The sequence below is a fragment of the Echinops telfairi genome, unplaced genomic scaffold (genome assembly GCF_000313985.2).
Source record: "Echinops telfairi isolate 266 unplaced genomic scaffold, ASM31398v2 ScPeMD7_7424;HRSCAF=8462, whole genome shotgun sequence".
Taxonomy (NCBI): domain Eukaryota; kingdom Metazoa; phylum Chordata; class Mammalia; order Afrosoricida; family Tenrecidae; genus Echinops; species Echinops telfairi.
Window position 1 is genome coordinate 9,529,777 of NW_022111324.1, and position 18,912 is coordinate 9,548,688.

Sequence of the window (18,912 nt, forward strand, 5' to 3'; positions counted from 1 at the left end):
TCTTTCACAGTGGCCCTTTAAGAGGATCACTAGACCTTTCTTCTGATGCCCTGGCTGGGGGGTGAAGTGGAGTGTAAAAGCCCCAACCTTTCAGAGAGTATATGAGTGCTTACTATCACTGGTTTACAGGGGTATGATCGTTTTTATTAATGTACATATGATTTAGAAGAGGAATAATGAAACATGCCAACCACATGAATATGACTTTAAGTATTTTTAATTGTGAAAGAGGCTTTCTGGCTCTTTTCCACTTGTTATGTATTTACATTAACATAAAATGAACAGACATCATCTCATGTATTGGTAGCAAGGTGTTACATTAGGTAAGTTGCTTTGTAAGAGTTTATTCCTCAATAGAAAAACAGAGAAATGTTAGTAAATGGTTAAGATTTAAAATAGCTCTAAAACATGTTGCCACCTCTATATGGTCTGTGGCCTTAAAGCGTACTGCTTGTCTTTTTGAGTAGCAAATGCTAGTAAAAATCACAGCCGAAGAGTTCCAGGCGAAGTGCAATACTCTGATTCCATGTTTTAGGAATAATGCGGATAAACCTGGAAATGATGGGTGGATTGAAAAAGTTCTTCACATGTCCTTTGGGATTGCTATTGCCTTTGAAAATCTGAAAGTAAAATATGAGAACAATTTTAATGATACCATAATGGGTGCAAAAAATATAAATCTATATGTACATATAAAATCCTTCTAGTTCCAATTGAAGGCATCAAAAACACATACAATGCTGCCAGAGGTGGTCCCCAAATCAGTCATGAACTCCAGTGGCGCACAGGCCTCCCGAGGACCGTCCTGAGTGACGTGCAGTGCGCGAGGGAAGGGTCCCTCTGAGTCGTGCACCGGCTAGAGGGCCGTTAGGAGTCAGACCGCACTCATGGTACTGAGTAGCCTGAGAATTTGTATTTTCTTCCATCCCAGATATACTGACTGGGATTTTGACAAGCTCTCCAGGTCATTGTTTTATATGACGTAGTGGTGACTTTGGGGCTGCAGTTCAAACCCCCAGTTGCTCCTCGGCAGAAAAACCTACCACTTTCTACTCTGGTCCAGAGTCACCGTCTGGGAAACTCCTTGGGACCGTTCTACCCGGTCCTCCGGGGCAGCATGAGTCAGCATGGAATTGATGGACAATGTTTGGTTTGGGTTCTTATGTACATATTCTTAGGTCTAAGAAACATCTGTGGCTCTGGTTAGAATGCAGATTCTGATTCAGTATATCTGGGTGCAAATGGAAATTGCCAGCAGGGGATCCAACCAAAATGAAGTCCTTGGACACTCTGTTTCTGTCAAAGCAGAAAGGCGGTACATGTGGTAAGCTCCCTGTCTCGAGACCAGGTGCCCAACCCGCAGAGCTAGGCTTCAGAAGATGAAAAGGTAGTGCTGGTCGGGCCCCTTGTCAGACACCAGGTGTTCCAGCTGTCAGCACCACATAGTTCTGAGATGGCTTTCCCTTTGCCGAGACGCTGCCTCGCCCATACCTGGTCCACCATGAAGAAATTCTGCCTGTAAGGTTTCCATTCCACGCCCTGGTCGCTGTAGTGGATGGCATAGCTCTCCACATACATTTCGGAGGACAGCGATGTGGAGCCCTGGGTCACAATCGCAGTAATCTTCTTGACTTTGAGCAGATCAATCTGGAGCCACTGTTTGTTGTTGTTGGCCTGGGAAAAGAATGAAAACACAGGGAGGGCAGGTGTTAAACCTGGGACTGTTTTTCGCACCAGCAGACTCAGAATTGCACAAAGCTGAAAAGGTTGTCTGTACTGTTTCACCCCTTCAGCTTTCCTGTCTCCTTGAAGCCTTCCTTGATCCATTCTGGCTTGTTACATGTTTACTTGTTTGGAATGTGGCATGTTTACGACACTTTGTGAAATAATAATTATTTTTTTTACTAGTTTGTCCCCCCTGTTCTTTAAGTAAAGGGATTTATGGATCTGCATGCCCTAGCATACATCACAGGAGCCCTAGTGGTTACACATTGGGTTGCAATCTGCAATGTCAGTGGTTAAAAATCACCAACCACTCTTGGGGGCCAGGGGAAGAGGGAAGGTGGGGCTTCTAGTTAACGCCTATAAAGAGTTAAAGGCTCCGAAATCACAGGGGCCATTACTAATCGACTGGAGGGCAGGGAGTGTGGTTATGGTTTACGTGTACATCACAAGGCAGGGCACAGTATTGCTTTTCAACAAGCATTTGTTGAATGGATGGATGAATGAATGAGTGGACAAATGAGTGAATTTTACTTAGGAAGATATATTAAATTGCTAAATTTTCTATAAATATCATTTTTTTAAGCAAATTCACTTAAATACTATGAGGCTATTTCTGGCAAGTTGAGTAAGAATTGGCTAACATCACTCTCTCTAACTTTTTATTTTCAGAAAACATCAAACATGCAAAATACAGAGAATGCATAATGAACTGTGTGGATTGATCACCCCTGCCCACAATAAAGGTTGTAATCCTGACCTGTGGGTATAATCCCATTTGAAAATTAGTTGTCTTTGTTATGCTAATTGGGCGGAATCAGTGTTCTGGGAATTTGAGATATATGAGAGATTAAAAAGGCAAAAAGAAGGAGAGATTAAGCCAAAGAGGTTTATGACTCACAGAAACCTCCAGGGAACAAGGAAGCAGAAGTTGAGAAATAAGAAATAAGCAGAGATAAGAAACTTCCAGAAACAACAGAGAAAGAAAGCCTTAATTAGCTCTTTAGATTCAGACTTCTGGCCTCCTAAACTGTGAGAAAATAAAATTCTGTTTGTCAAAGTACTAACTTTTAATATTTCTGTTAAGTCAGTACTAGAACACTAAGCTTCAAGAATTATCAACCAGGCAACAAATGTACAAATGTGCTTGACACAATGGATGTATGTATGGATTGTGATAAGAGTTGTACAAGCCCCCAATAAACTGACTTAAAAAAAAACTACCAACCAAATTCATCTTTACTCTCACTCTCTTCTCCCTCTGAAATTATTTGGAAGGAAATTATAGATATGCTATTTTCCTCAAGCCCCTTTCAATTTCAAGTACTAAATGTCCACAAATATTATCTGCACATTTTAACCTCTTAGTTGTCTAGTAGGCACCATGGTGGCAGTTAAGAGCACCATTGCTAACCTAAAGGTTGGTGGTTCAAACCCATCAGCAAGTCCATGGGGGAAATCTGCTGGTGTAAAGATTACAGCTCAGGAAACTGTATCAGGCAGTTCTACTCTGACATATGAGATTGCTATTGGTTAGAATTGGCTCGACAGCCCACCACAACAGTAAGCTTGAGTGATGGTGTAGCCTGGCTAACAAATACACTAACAGACTTTATCTACTAAGTGCATTCTTGTGAATGTAACACCATGCCACCATGATGCCATCACCAATTCCATCAACAGGGTCCCCGCACATGTCCATTGCTGCTGGTTGTTCTACCTCTTAGGAAGAGGCGATCATTGACTATGGGAAGGTCATTGTGAGAAACTCCCAGCTAATCTTTTCTTGTCACTGCTAATGTCAAATAATAAAAGTAGCTCATTTTCTTCTTTGTTGATATTTTGATGAGAAATATAATATTTGAGAGACCCGATAAAGCCATACCCAAGGCTTGGTCCATTGCACAGTAATTGTGTTTCTGGTACAGCAAGATGTCTTAGAATTGATCTAATCACATGTTTCTTGGAGAAAATGATGAGTAGGACTAATTGAGTTTGGGAGCTAACAGATTAATTTTCCCTTTGGAGAGATTTCTCATGCCCCATTGCCATCTTCGATTCTACATGAGATATGTTTCCTCAACATCACCTATATATATGTGTTTGTCTCTGTTATGTGTGTATGTATATGTATGAATTCACAGGCTATATGTATTTTTAAAAGGAAATTAATTTAAATGATGTAATAGAGACTTTTTGTTAATTCTGTAGCACTCTTTTTAGCGATGTCTGGATCATATCTTAGTGTCTCTACATGTCAAGGTCAGACCAGTGATGCCAAATGAAGGTACCTAGAGGATTTTGTAGGCATAACAGAGGCTGGGACACATTAGCCATGGAGAGATGGATGTTTGCCTAGATGTCTAGCTTAAAGTTTCTTGCTAATAAAGGTTAACCAGGGAAGATCTTCTCTGACATATGGGCCTGCTATTGGTTAGAATCAAATCTAGAACTCCAAATGTTCAAATTTTCAAATGACCGTGATAAAAATAAAAATTAGCACTTCCTCTTTTGGAGCTTTCTCACAAAGACTAAGAACAAATTATGTACACAGCAAAAACAAACAAACAGAAACATAAGATGCTGTAAAGGGTGGATGTGACAAGGTTATGCCAGGAGCAGATCTGAAGGGTCATTTGGGAAAAGAATTAGATCATAGTTTCTCCTTAGCTTTATGTTATTTAATTTATAATGCTAGATAAGATACAGGTGTATCATATAACACTGTTGGTTTTATTATTTTAAACCTCTGGGTTTCGGTTCCCCCCTCTGAAAAAGTACAAAATGAATGAAGTGTCGATAGTTAAGCCTGACACCGTGGGAGGAACACTAGACTGTTTAGCAGAATAGGGTTCTAGTGTTGATTCTGCCACTAAATAAAACAAAACTTACTTTTGTTTAGACATGAAAATAAAAATCTGGATGATTTGCTTTGCAGCACTTCTGGTCACGCTAATATTCTGGGATTCTATGATGGGCCAGAAATAAATTTTAAAGCACACACATCAGTTCCCAAGACTATCAGGCAATGAGGTCCAAGCTCTCCCATTAACTCCACTAGGACGAGGAGTCTCTTTTCCCTTTGCTGGCCTAAGTTCAGGATAGGGTCTTGATTCTATAGAGGGGCCAGGGAATTGGAGGGTAGGCATCTCCTTCTGCCATTCTGATTTGAGAGAAAATCAAAATGAGTCAATAACGTTGACTTGGCTCCGCAATCAACACTCATGGAAGAAGCAGTGGAGAAACTGAACTACCTGATGCAATGGGAAGAGCTGCTGCAAAAGACCCCTTTAAAGGGTAATAAATAAGTAAATAAATAAAAGTTAAAACTAAAGGGTAAAAAGGAAAGACACTCAGGTATGCCTGACCTAAGCCATGGCACTTCCAATCACCCCACATACATGTGAAAACTGGACAATGAATCATGAAGATCAGAGAAGAATTAATGCCTTTGAATTGTGTTGATCATGAATATTGAGCATGCCATCACCTGCCAGAAGATGACACAAGTCTCTCTTGAAAGAGGAACCGCTAGCATGTACTTTATATGCAAGGCTGCATCTCATGTACTTTGCGCATATTATCAGAGGGACCAGGCTCTAGAAAATGTCACAATGCTCTTACGGAGCTAGATCGACACAATAGCTGCCATGGGCTCAAACATAGTCCTGATTGCGGGGTGGCACAGGGCCAGGCGTGTTCCACTGAGTTGCACATGGGATCACACGTTGCACATAGGTTCTGTGACTTAGAACATACCCGATGGCACCTAAGAGCAAGATGAATAATTGCTTTAAAATTCAGTCACCTGAATTACTTGCTGGGCTAATATTAGGGACCACAGAACTCTTTGGAAGGTGTTTATTAATTTTAGAAGACTGACTTACAATTCTTGTTTTACAGCACTTTAGCAGGCTTCAAATTGTCTTGAGGGATGTCATAAATCACTCAAAAAGTGAGAACAAAAGATTTTAAAGGGTACTCTTAAAAAATTTAAAGCTTGCTAAATTGAGATGGAAAAAAGAAGAGAAGAATCATTCTAAATAATTTGTTTAGCACTAGTGTAAATGGTGAAATCCGGAGTAGGCAACTATCACCCAAGGGTCAAATCTAGGCAACTGCATGTTTTCATAACGTTTTATTGGAACAGAGCCATGCTTGTTCACTTACATATCACTTATCACTGCTTTCCTATCATCGTGGCAGAGTTGAGTAGTGACAGAATGTATGACACCAAGCTCTTCCCGCCCCCGTCCCCTCTGCATCATGCCCGTGCCTCACCCCAAACACACAGACAAACTTCCCATCTGGTTCTTGCCAATTCTTGGTCTACACTAAGGCCAGAGCAAGAACCGCAGAGGTGACCGGTGATGTATTTCTAAAACAAAGGTTAGAGTGAAAGCTTTTACATCGGAGACATCCTGGAGTTTGGAACCTAGAATCTCAATCTGCAGAATCGAGAGACAATATTCCTGCTTCCTAGTCCCCACCGCCATCCCCTGTCCTAAGGACCTTTGTTTTCCACTGCAGGTTTGAGAGAACGCTCTCCATAGGGGATGCTTCACCTGCGCTTGCCAGGCGTTCACTCGGCCCTGGGCATTGAGTCTGGCGTTGGAAGGTTCCCAGTAATCGCCCCACCAAGATTTCTTAAACGAAGAAGATGTGATTTGCTTGCTTTCTATCTTTCCACTTTCCATTCCAAGTGGTGTAGAGCACCCTGTCAAGAGAAAACGTATGTGATTAATTATGCACCACCTGTGTTCCTGCAGGAAGCATTGCACTGCAGAAAAATGAAGTCATATTACTGTAAAGTAGCAACAAAAACAACCATCACAACAATGAATTCTTATTGAATTTGAGTGCCAAAAGTTGCTCATAAGCTTTACAAGTGATAATTAATGCTCATCATGATCACTAGTTCTCAAATTAGGAGCCGAAAGCACAGCAGGAAAATGACCTGCCTTAAGTAAGGCAGGTGGAAGAAGGAGGTGGAATTTGAGGCAGGCAATCTGATGTCAAATGCTTATTCTAAACATCTAAATGCATTTTCCTCTGTGAGTCATGCTTGACCTCATGGTCAGGTCACCCTTGGTCTTTGCCTCGAGAAAGACAACACTCTTCAGTTATATGAAAACGTTCTGTGTCTTTTTCTAACCAAAGCTAGGGAGATGAATTTGAACTTCATCGGTGACAAAACTGGTCTGTGAGGGTAAGAAACAAAGCTAGTGAGCAAATTGAGCTGACTGCCTCTTCACCATGAGACTTGGTTGTCTCTAATAACTCATGCAGACATTTTTGTTTTCTTCATGAAAACAAAACTTAAAAAAGGCAAGATAATCCCAATTATGTAAATACCCAGAAAGGAGAGAAAATGTCTAATGTAATACTTCTTGTGCCAAAAAAAAAAAAAAATTAGGTGTCTTAAAATATACCAATGGAGCTAAATGTCACATTTTAGGGTACTTGACTCTGTTACTTAAACAAACCTACCATTTACATCACAAACGACATGGCTTGATAGAGGGACGGCAATAATGGCTTCAACTTAACAAGTGCTGTGAGGACGGCCCTGCACGGAACAGTGTCTCCGTCTGTTGTACAGGGGGCGCTGTGAGTCAGCACAGATTGCCCAGCACCTGAGGATGCCACCACCACCATTTGAAAGTAAAACAAATAAACAACGATTGATGGAGTGGTGTCAATGATACCGATTTTGCCATTTGTGTGGGAAACATTATACACTACTGCTATCTGAACATTGACAAAATGCACATCTCCTTATCACTCATGAATCTCAGAGTACCCTGTGCCATTATCTGGTTTGATTAAAAAATGAATTCCACTTGTTTATCTTCAAGCCTTTAAGACCCTAGACGCTATATATTTTGAAGATAAACAAGCGACCATCTAGCTGAGAAGCAACTGAGCCCACATAGAAGAAGCACAACAGCCTGTGTGATCATGAGGTGTCAATGGGAGTGGTATCAGGCATCAAAGACCCAGAACAAAAAATCATATCATTGTGAATGAGGGGGAGTGTGGAATGGGGACCCAAAGTCCATTTTTAGACTATTGAACATCCCCTTACAGAAGGGTCACAAGGACGAGATGAGCCAATCAGGGTGCAGTATAACACTGACCACTATCATGACCCCCATTCTACCTTACAAATCCAGCTAGACCAACCCCTCCGGGTCAATACTGAGAGTAGTGATACCAGGAGGGGAAGGGGTAGGTGGGGGAAAAAGGAGGAACCGATCACTATGATCTACATATAAACTCCTCCCAGGGGGACAGACAACAGAAAAGTGGGTGAAAGGAGACATCGGTCAGTGTAAGACATGGGAAAAAAATTATAAATTATCATGAGGGAGGGAGGGTGGGGGAGGGGGGAAATGAGCTGATCCCAAGGGCTCAAGAAGAAAGAAAATGTTTTGAAAACGATGATGATATTTACAAATGTGCTTGACACAATGGATGGATGTATGAATTGTGATGAGAGCTGTATGAGCCCCCAATAAAATGATTTAAAAAAAAATTCCAGGATTCCTATACTTTCTCCACTATGAGCCATGGCTGCTTCCCTCCACCAAGAGAGAAGATACTCTACCTCTCCAACAGGTTTCCCCAGCCCCTTGTAGGTGTGCCTAAAGAGCGACTCTTCTCTTCCCTTGCTTCAGGGCAGTCAGGGGAGGTGCAGGCCAGACGACCCCCTGGGTCAACTGTTCATCCTTTACACCCCATTAACACTAAACAGACACTCTTTTCTGTGTGTTCTTTGAAGTGAAAAATGTCCGAAAGAACTTCTCTAAGAGACAGAGAAGGAGACGAGTTGATGAGACTCTTACAAGCCCTTGTTACAGCCAGTAGAATTGTATCATAGTCATATATTTATGATTACATGGATTTTCGAGGGCTATATGTCACGTGACATCTCCTGAAAACTAGGAGCTTGCATAGGAAAGACTTGAGTACCTAAACTGAGTACAGATGTGAAGCACAGCCATGATCTCAGGAAATTGGGAAGCAAATTTAGATTTCCAGAACATTCCTTGAGCACCCAATACCTGCCAATCGTATTGCTAGTTAGTTTCATTCCATTGAAGTTCAAGTGATATGGAGGACTTTGGAAGAGTCATGTCTAATTGGATTCTCAGGTAGTTCTTACTGGAAATGGTCTGGTGGAGGTCGTGGCTATGGAAGGGCCGTCCTTGGAGGGCAGGGTCGTGCCGGTATCTAGAAGGCACTGTTCATTTAGGTAGTGCTGCTCTCTGGCTGGCTGAAACAATGGCTACAGAGACCACAGTGATCATTTACTTGTGTTTCACAAGGGTTTTTCCAGTAGTCAAAGTCATTGCTGAGAACTAAGAATCTACCCACTCTCCCACACCTCCCAAATCTTAATTCTCTGACAAGCAAAAGAAAAGAATTCATCGTTGTTACATCGCACCCTGACTGGCTTGTCTCCTCCCTGATACCTCTCTGCAAGGGGATCTCCAGTGGCCTACTAATGGGTGCGATGTAACGACGATGAAAAATACAACTTTCCTCTAGTTCTTAAATGTTTCCTCCCCGCTCCCACTATCATGACACGTTTTCTACCTTGCAAGTCTGGCCAGACCAGAGGATGTACACTTGTACAGATAGGAACTGGAAATACAGGGAATCCAGGGCGGATGATCCCTTCAGGACCAGTGGTGTGAGTGGCGATACTGGGAGGGTAGAGGGACAGTGGGTAGGAAAGAGGGAACTGATTACAGTGAACTATATGTGACCTCCTCCCTGGGGGACGGACAACAGAAAAGTGGGTGAAGGGAGACGTCGGACAGGGCAAGATATGACAAAGTAACAATTTATAAATTAGCAAGGGCTCATGAGGGAGGGGGGAGTGGGGAGCGAGGGGAAAAATGAGGACCTAATGCCGGGGGCTTAAGTGGAGAGGAAATGTTTTGAGAATGATGAGGGCAATGAATGTACAAATGCGCTTTACACAATTAATGTGTGTATGGATTGTGATAAGAGTTGTATGAGCCCCTAATAAAATGATTTTAAAAAATTCATCTTTGTTTCTTACCATTAACCTCACAACCTTGCAGCTCCAATCGGAGGGTAGGTCTATTAAAGGCCTTGGTTGGTGAGATCCTAATGTATCTAGCCATAATCGGGGGGTCAAACTGGTTGTATTTTATGGTAGAGGCATCCGAGTTACCATGAAAAAGCTAGAAGAGAATAAAAAATTTAGTTATTGAACAATCCTCTCTAAACTGATTTTATAATAAAAATTAATTTAATTGTAATATTATAGTATTAAATTCTTATGTGACCAGACCAGATCAGTTTGGTCTTAAAATATAATTAAGGGTTCATTTAAATCACAATAAAAAGTTAACAAAAGAAACTGGGGTTTTTCCATTGTTGGGAAAATGGCATATGCTATTCTTCCTTCTCAGTGCAATGAAAACCCCTCGATATATATAAAATACACATTAAGAAGACTCAATTGAATGGAATGAAAATTAAAGTACAACATATCAGTATTTGTAGGGCACAGCTGGATCAATGCTGAAAAGGAAATTTATGATATTAGATGTATATATTAGCAAAGAAGAAAAGTTTAAAATCAATAACATACTTCCTACTTAAAGAGTCTAGAAAATAAAAAGGAATATAAATCTTAAATAAGTAGAACAAGGGCATTAAGAAAACTAAGGGCAGAAATCAGTAAAATTGAAAAACAATAAGGAAAATAAAATTTTAAAAGCTTAAAAGAAAACAACAACAACAAAAAAAACTACAAAGTGAACAAGCCAGGAGTAAGATTGACAAAAAACACATGTAAGTTATCCACAGATCCTGTAGGCAATTTCACTAAGGGCATTCAACAGAATAGCCAAGGGAACAGAGCAATGAAGTCCCCAAAGAGTACCAAAAATAGACTATGGGGCCAGGGCATGGCACCCTATCAGACTCCATCGGAAAACATTGGTAAAGGTCAACAAACAGACCTTGAACTATTTATAGACTTTTCTTTCTTTTTTTGTCGCTGTTTTTGTTGTTGTTTTCTTTTGTTGCTTTGTTTTGCTCTGTCTTGTTTTCATGCATATTATTAACTCTGCAGGTCTATCTAGATAAGATAGGGGGGACAAACAATCTGGAGAAGAACACATGGACTGCCGTTCTGGGGGACGTGAGAGAGGAGGAGGCGGGAGAAAGGAAGTGGGTGTTAACAAACCCAGGGACAAGGGAACAACAAGTGATCCAAAATCAGTGGCGAGGAGGGTGTAGGAGGCCTGGTGGGGCTTGATTAAGGGCAATGTAACTGAGAGGAATTACTGAAACCCAAATGAAGGCTGAACATGATAGTGGGACAAGAGGAAAGTAAAAGGAAATAGAAGAAAGAACTAGGAAGCAAAGGGCATTTGTAGAGGTCTAAATACAGATATGTACATATGTAAATATACTTATATATGATGATGGGGAATAGATCTATGTGCATATATTTACAGTTTAGTAGTAAGGTCGCAGATGGACAATGGGCCTCTACTCAAGTACTCCCTCAATACAAGAACACTTTGTTCTATTAACCTGGCATTCCATGATGCTCACCTTCCTGACATGATCACTGAAGACAAAGCGAGTGCATAAGAAAATATGGAGAACAAAGATGATGGTGCCCGGCTATCAAAAGATATAGCGTCTGGGTCTTAAAGGCTTGAAGATAAACAAGCGGCCATCTAGCTGAGAAGCAACAAAGCCCACATGGGAGAAGCACACCAGCCTATGTGATCATGAGGTGTTGATGGGATCAGGTATCAGGCATCAAAGACACAGAACAAAAAATCATATCAATGTGAACGAGGGGGAGTGCAGAGTAGAGACCCAAAGTCCATCTATATACAATTGGACATCCCCTTACAGAAGGTTCCAGGAGATGAGGCAGTCAGGGTGCAGTATCGCACTGATGAAACATGCAACTTTCCTCCAGTTCTTTAATACTTCCTCTTCCCCACTATCATGACCCTGATTCTACCTTACAAATCTGGCGAGAGCAGAGCATGTACGTGGGTACAGATAAGAGCTAGAAACACAGGAGATCCAGGACAGATAACCCAATATTGAGAGTATTCATACTAGGAGGGTAAGGGGAAGGTGGGGGAGAGAAAGGGAGAACTGATCACAATGATCTACCTATAACCCCCTTTCAGGGGGACAGACAATAGAAAAGTGAGTAAAGGGAGACATCGGTCAGTGTAATACATGAAAAAAATTTATAAATAGAAATTATTTATAATAATAATTGATAAATTACAAGGGTTCATGAGGGAGGGAGGGTGAGGGGGGGAGAGGAAAAAATGAGGAGTTGATGCCAAGGGCTCAAATAGAAAGAAAATGGTTTGAGAATGATGATGGCAACAAATGTACAAATGTGCTTGACACAACGGATGTATGTATGGATTGTGATAGAGTTGTATGAGGCCCCAATATAATGTTTAAAATTTAAAAAGCCACCCTAACTCACCTAATATGGAATGGATCATTTAAAAAGTCCTGTAAGTATTAAAGAAATTGAATTTGTAATTTAAATACTTCCCCTCAAAAATCTGCAGGACCAGGTTATTTTACTGGTGGTATCTACCAACATTAAATCATTGAACACCAATTCAACACAATCTCTTGCAGAAAATAGGAGCAAATGCTTCTTGATTCATCTTATGAAGTACAACACTGATAGGAAAACCTAACTCAGCACAGCACATCGGTTTCCTTCATAAATGCAGAGGCAGAAATCTTGAATCTGTGGACTCCAACTACAATTTGTGTTCTCTTTCTAATACTGATGAAAGAGAATCATGATTCATGATTTTGTGACCTGTTCTAACGTATAAGGAGTCTTGGGGGTGCTGTTGAGTACGTGTTGGACTGCTAATTGCAAGGTCTGTAGTTCAAGCCCACCAGCTGCTCCTCAAGAGAAAGATGAGGCATTGTGTTCCCATAAAGACTTGTAGCCTCAGCAAGCCTATAGAAAAAGTTCACTATGAGTCAAAATGGGCTCCACAGCAGTAGGGTTAGGTTAATTCTAAGGTAATTATTTATTGCAAATAATTGACTACTAGCTAGTCATTTATTTCTAGAAAATAATAAATGATAACATAAAAAATAAGAAATGGATACAGATTCAAGAGGATTAGTAAAGCAATGGCAGACTAGTTCCTTTGCTTTTAGATCACCTTTTAGGAGAGGAAGTTTAGCACTGAATGAGCAGTGTTGGGGCAAATACAGCCCAGTCATTAGGAACAATCCTGCTTGAGTTCACAGAAGATCCAGCAGAGAATGTCATTTCTCAGGCATGATCTAAGAACAGCAACAACAAATTGCCTTTCTCCCCACCAAACCCACCATTCTTTAGGGCATTAACACTACCATTTCCTTTGAGTATAATGAAATAGGGAACACATTTAAATATTAAGTGCATTAAGGTGAGATTCTTGATGGCCAACTTTTAACTGATGAGCTCCTTGTGGTACAGGACGAGGTATCCCACTCTGCTGGACACTGTCTGTCAATCTGAGAAGTTGGGTATTTTGTTCGATGCTAAGTGGCTTTTCAAGTTGTGTTGGGTTGTGAAGATTCAGAATTCAGTCTTTCCCTACAGCACAGAAACATTATGTCACGAATTGGCAGCCCCATTCACAACTACTATGCCACCAGGCACAGGCAGAGAACCCTAGACTCACATTTCTAAATCCAGAAATGTGTTCATTTATGTATGTATATTTTTATTTCTAGGGCAAGACAAAAACAAAGACCTCGTCATAAACAGAATGATAGGAACCCTGGAGTGAGTGTGAGATTGGGTTAGAAACATCATACAGACCATCAGACTCTTCGTGCTGTTTCCTTTGAAGATTTGCCAGTGTGTACTGTCAGAGCTGTAGGCCACAAAGAACTCGGTCGTGTAGTAGGACTTCAGGTAGTGTTTGGCACCTTGGGTCTGGATCCCTGTCAACATGACTTCCCTTTGCATGTCCACCTGCAACACAGCAAAGCTGTTAAACAGAACTGTCCTTGTCCAAAAGCTACAGACTGCTTATATTCATTATACGGTCAGTTTTCTTTAGGATGGAAGGGTCAGCACCTAGGATCTTCCCCAACAAATAAAATGCCTAATACAGTGTATATTGAAGCACGGAGTACTCAGTTCTCCCACTAACTAGGAGTGTGTAACTGGGAAGTCAATTAACCTTGTGTGTCTCAGTTCTTTCTTTTTTTAACCTGTAAAGTGGGATATTCCTAGCTACAATCTCAGAGGGGTGATTTTCAGGCTTTGAAGCAAAGTACAGAAAATAATACCAATTTGCATCAAGCTGACTTTAACTCGTGGTGACCCCATGAGTGTCAGTAGAACTGGGATCCACAGGGTTTCCTATGGATGGTTTGTTTGGTTTGGTTTTTAGGTAGATCGCCAGCCATTTCTTCCCACGTGCCTCTGGGAGGACTCCAAATTTCAACCTTTAGGTTAACAACTAAGCACATCAATCATTTGCACCACCCAGGGAGCTCCAGAATAATGCCTAGCACCTAGTAATTGCCATCTGAACTAACAACATTGCAACAGGTATAGCACTAGATTATGACAATCATTGTCATTGTTACGATTACAATAGCAGCAGACATCTGGTTAATAAGGCACACCTGGATCCAGGGACTAGAGCCAGGTTCTCTTGAAAGTTTTTCTATGCTCCACGCATTATATGATCCACCATGGTTTAATCTTGCTAATCGGGGCTCCCAATAGCCTAAATTCAAAGGAAGAAAACACATTTATTGTGAATTATTTAAAATACAACTAGCAACTTCTGAAGTGAGTTTAGTCCCAGTGGAAAACCAGATCCCTGAAAGACCTTGAACTACAGTTAAGATCCGGCAGGTGACTGGGGCCCTGCTTACTAATTCCATCCTGAGTGATGAAATTGTAGCTTCGTGTCTGTGCTTGATCAGCTGTCACCCACCATCTGCCTCCTTCCCTGCACACAGGGCATGTTTGCCTTTTTCTGTACTGCTGATATGGCCGCAGAGTGAGAGACGTGGGAGGAGTTCCTGACACATCGTCAGTAGTCAACAAAATTTCCGAACTAGAGCAATAGTTGGCACAGGTAGACTCCAAACTCCAAACTCATGGCCACTGAGTCACTTCTGACTCATAGCAACCCTATACAGTGAGACCTCAGTTGTGAAATGGCTTCATGTTCAAACTTTCCACTACTCGGGCAGAAAAGTTCAAAAAAAATTCTGCTGGGGGTTTGTAACTTAGCTGGATAGTCGAACTGCAAACCTAACTTGGAAACCGGTGTATGGGCTGAGAGTGAGTCGCACATTGCATCACGGACATTCAAAGTAGAGTGCTTGTGTGAATGTGTTAAAACATTCGTCCTGGTGTTTTATTTGCATAAAACATCATAACCATGGCTCTAAAGAAAGTTAGTGATCTGCAGTAAAACTAAGAGGGAAACTGTGAGAATCATGGTAAGGATTAAAGGAAGAAGTCATTGCAAAATTTGAATCAGGTGGCCACTTGTCTGATTTGGCGGCCAAATACAACATGGCTAAGTCAACATTATCAACCTTTTTGAAGAAAAAAATATGATCAAGGAAGTTAAGGTAGCAATTCATTGTTAACCATGAAACAAAAAATGCAGACCTAGAAGAGGTTGAAAAGTTACTGTTAATTTGGATAAATCAGAAGCAACTCAATAGCCATAGCGTATCTGAGACAGTAATATGAGAGAAGGCGAAAAGTCTCCAGAGTGATTTGTAAGTGTAATTTTGGGGCCTCAGAACCAATTATTTGGTCTTTTTATGGGAAAAATATGTTTAATTCTCAAACTGTAAAGTGTTCTAACACAAATTAGGAGCTAATTGAGTTAGACAATAGAGGTATCACTGTAGTACAGAGTAGAACTGCCCCTGTGGGTTTCTGAGACTGTAACTCTTTATGGGAGTAGAAAGCTTTGTCTTTGTCCTGTGGAGCTGGCTGGTGGGTTCGAACTGCTGACCTTGAGGTTGGCAGCCTAATCTGTAACTACTACACCACCAGGGCTCCTTGTCACAGCACAGGCAGAGGACCCTATAAAATGGGATTAAAATACTTCGTGGCTAAGACCCTGTGAATTTAGATGGAATGACTGCGGAACATTTTGGAAATGGGCACATGGGAATCAGGCTGCCTGTAGGCACCTAGCTCTGGGTTTTCCCTGGAAGATGCTCTTTGGGAACAATGCACACTAGAGAGGGTGGCAGTGATGAAGGGCTGCCAACAGACTTTTCAGTGTATGCTCTTTCCTTTCAAGATAAGCACCCCAAATTGAGCTGCTTTGCTACATTGTGGTGGAGGGGAGCTGGAGTGATGGACTGACCTGTAGCTTCCACAGGCAGCATTACCATGGCTGAGATGCTAGTACTTACCTAGATGCTCAGAAGCCTTGATCTGTGAATCAGATATGATACCAGTGCTTAGTCCCATTGGCATTTTACATTCTAAGAACAAATAAAGCACGAAGATATTTTGGTTAGAAAAGTCATGGCTAGATGTTTCATCTCTCTGATGGGTCAGTGATGAAATATTTTCACCTACTTCTTATTCACAAGCTTAAATATGTCTGATCATAAAATAGCAAATACACTAGCAAGATTGGTTCTTTAATAAAAATGGTGACACTTTACAGAAAGACAACTGATATCCTGGAATGGAATTGATTATTCTTCCTGTACGCACATCACTGCTACATATTTATTTTCAAAACATTTTTAGAGCCCCTTAAGCAGTAATTAGATTTTTCCTCCAGCCACTGGGAGCCACTAATCTACTTTTTGGATCTTTGCATTTGCCTATCCTAGATTGTCCATGTAAGTGGAGTGTGGTAGTTATATAATCTGGTGTCAATTTGAGGACTAAAAGTGAAGGGGTGGAGTCTAGCCTGTCAATCAGGTGATAGCCAATGAGGTCTCTGTGTGGGCATGGCCTTCTCCTGAGAATTCTGGGAACTCCTGTATTTTCCTCCTTAGAGGCGGAAGACACACTCTCTCTTGGTTCACTCCCTGCAGGACATCCCTGAGGAGAAGCCACATGGACCTACCTTGATGGAGCCAGAGCCTGGACCTGGAGAAGCCACTGGAGACCTCTGCAAGTGCTGAGATGCTTACAACACCACTGGATCCACAAGACTTCCCACCCACTGGCATGTGACCTTCCTGCATCCAGTGTCATTGCATGTGTTTCGTGAGTCTGAAGAGGACTTTATAGATTGGTGTCAGATATATGAGCTAATATTGGACTTATGGACTTGATCTGGAGTGGGCTAGGATGTTTTCTCAATATTCAACTGCTCTTGTATATAAAGCTCTTTTTTACATATGTGAATGTCTATGAGTTCGTTACTATAGTCTAACCAGACTAGCACATGGAGGAAAAGTGATCAGCTCTTAAACTGATTTCAATCTGTGCACGTCATAGAAAAGGTATTTTTATAGCATGAAATTCTATCCCTCAGAAGATTGTGTTCTCAAATGCTCACTTGCAAGTGGCAAGGCTGTTTACATCTTGTTCAGGGCAAGGAATAGCAGACACTGTGCTTCCTGGATATTGGCACCTGCTTGACACTCAATAGGTGCTTCGTGAATGCTTAAAGAATGGAAGAATGGGGGGATGGATGGGAATGGATGGCACTGTATCTCCCAGCTATTCAGATGTTAACAGAAGTTAAGTGACCATTTCAGTGATTGATGAATTTCTGTTGTCTTTCCTCTCTGTACTCTAGGAACCTGGAGAATTCTTACACAGACTTCCCTTAGGCACAGGCAATAGAAAGCAGTTTCATCTCCTACTACCTGCATGGCTTTTGCATCGGCATCTTACTGAAAGGGTGTGCCCTTGGAGAATTAGTCCTCCCACCATCGAATCTTAGTGGTAAGGTACATGATTAGCTATGTAATTGCATGTGACAAGAGCTCATCTTAGTTCTCAGAAAGGGAAAGAGCGTTCTTCCTCTGACACCTTCAAAGCTGAGGATAATGACCACAAGTCCATCACACTCTCTGAGCCCAGACGGCGTCAAGACACGCATCCCACGTTCGCCGTTCCCTCATTCCTGTGCATCCGAGCACATAAGGCCCTTCAGTCTATGACAGATTTGTCAGCTCACCCTAGGATGGAAGCCAGAGGAAGCCTGGTGTGGGATGAACTCTGAAGCTATCTCTCCTCATTCAGATTACGGTGTAAGTACTGAAAACGTGTGGTCTCCTCAATGGGAAACATTGCTTATTTACTAAAAACAATGGCTTTGCACACATTTACTTTCATTTCCTTCTTGGCTCACTGCACTATGGATCAGAAATCAGGAAACACAGTATTTTTAGTGGGCTGACCGCTTAAGTTTGCCAGACAATTTGTATTTGTAGTGCAATGAGACCATGGGCCAGAATAAAGCCATTATGATTACAGATTATGTGTCCATCACATCGAAGTACAGAGCTGACTACTTCCAACCTAAAAGTTGGCAAATATGCATGTTCCCATCACAGGTATTCTGCAGATAAAAGTTCTTGGGTGATACCTCTGTCTATGATGAGGAACGGCGTTTGCATCCCTGCCCTCTGATTCTCTCCAACCTCTGTGTCGAGGAGCCACCAGCCGGGTTTCGATGCCTTCATTTCAAGAGTTTTAAAGGAACCTGAAACAAAGGGTGAAGGGCAACGTCAGAATGGTTGACTGCTGTCAGAGACTCCTCACATCCTGTATCACAAGAGGCTTTAGAAAACAGGACAGAAGACATGAAGGAAACTGCACATTATTTACTGTTTCCCAGAACGTGTTGGGATTAGTCCCATGCATGTTATCGCACAGTGCTTTGCATGTCTTCTGTCATAGACAACATGTAAAGCCCCTTTACCTCCAGGTACTTGACTAGGAGAAACATGGAATAGCTTTCCCGCCCCTCCCAGAATGTTCGGGAGACTTTCCCACCTGAGAGCGCCCTGTCCACTATGAAGCTCTTTTCTATCTCTGTTCTCACATTCCGTGGATGTATTGATAACTGTGGCATGTGTGGAATCTAACATGTTTATTGAAAAGAAATAAAATTCATTGTGCTTTTTAAAAAAAGAAAGGAAGGAAGAAAATGGGACCTAAGAGCT

The 18,912-nt window shown here is 41.5% G+C and overlaps 1 protein-coding gene across 1 annotated transcript in view; it reads right to left on the reverse strand.

The window, feature by feature from the left end:
- Nucleotides 1-201: 201 nt before the first annotated feature.
- The window catches only part of F5 (coagulation factor V), a 94,632-nt gene continuing 75,921 nt past the window's right edge, over nucleotides 202-18,912 (reverse strand). Inside the window, exons 18-25 of the mRNA XM_004706837.2 lie at nucleotides 18,333-18,449; nucleotides 16,186-16,257; nucleotides 14,416-14,519; nucleotides 13,598-13,753; nucleotides 9,797-9,941; nucleotides 6,288-6,439; nucleotides 1,492-1,674; nucleotides 202-620 (exon numbers count right to left, since the gene is read on the reverse strand). Of these exons, the coding sequence (XP_004706894.1) occupies nucleotides 474-620; nucleotides 1,492-1,674; nucleotides 6,288-6,439; nucleotides 9,797-9,941; nucleotides 13,598-13,753; nucleotides 14,416-14,519; nucleotides 16,186-16,257; nucleotides 18,333-18,449 (1,076 nt within the window). The 3' untranslated portion in view covers nucleotides 202-473. The remainder of the gene's footprint in view (nucleotides 621-1,491; nucleotides 1,675-6,287; nucleotides 6,440-9,796; nucleotides 9,942-13,597; nucleotides 13,754-14,415; nucleotides 14,520-16,185; nucleotides 16,258-18,332; nucleotides 18,450-18,912) is intronic.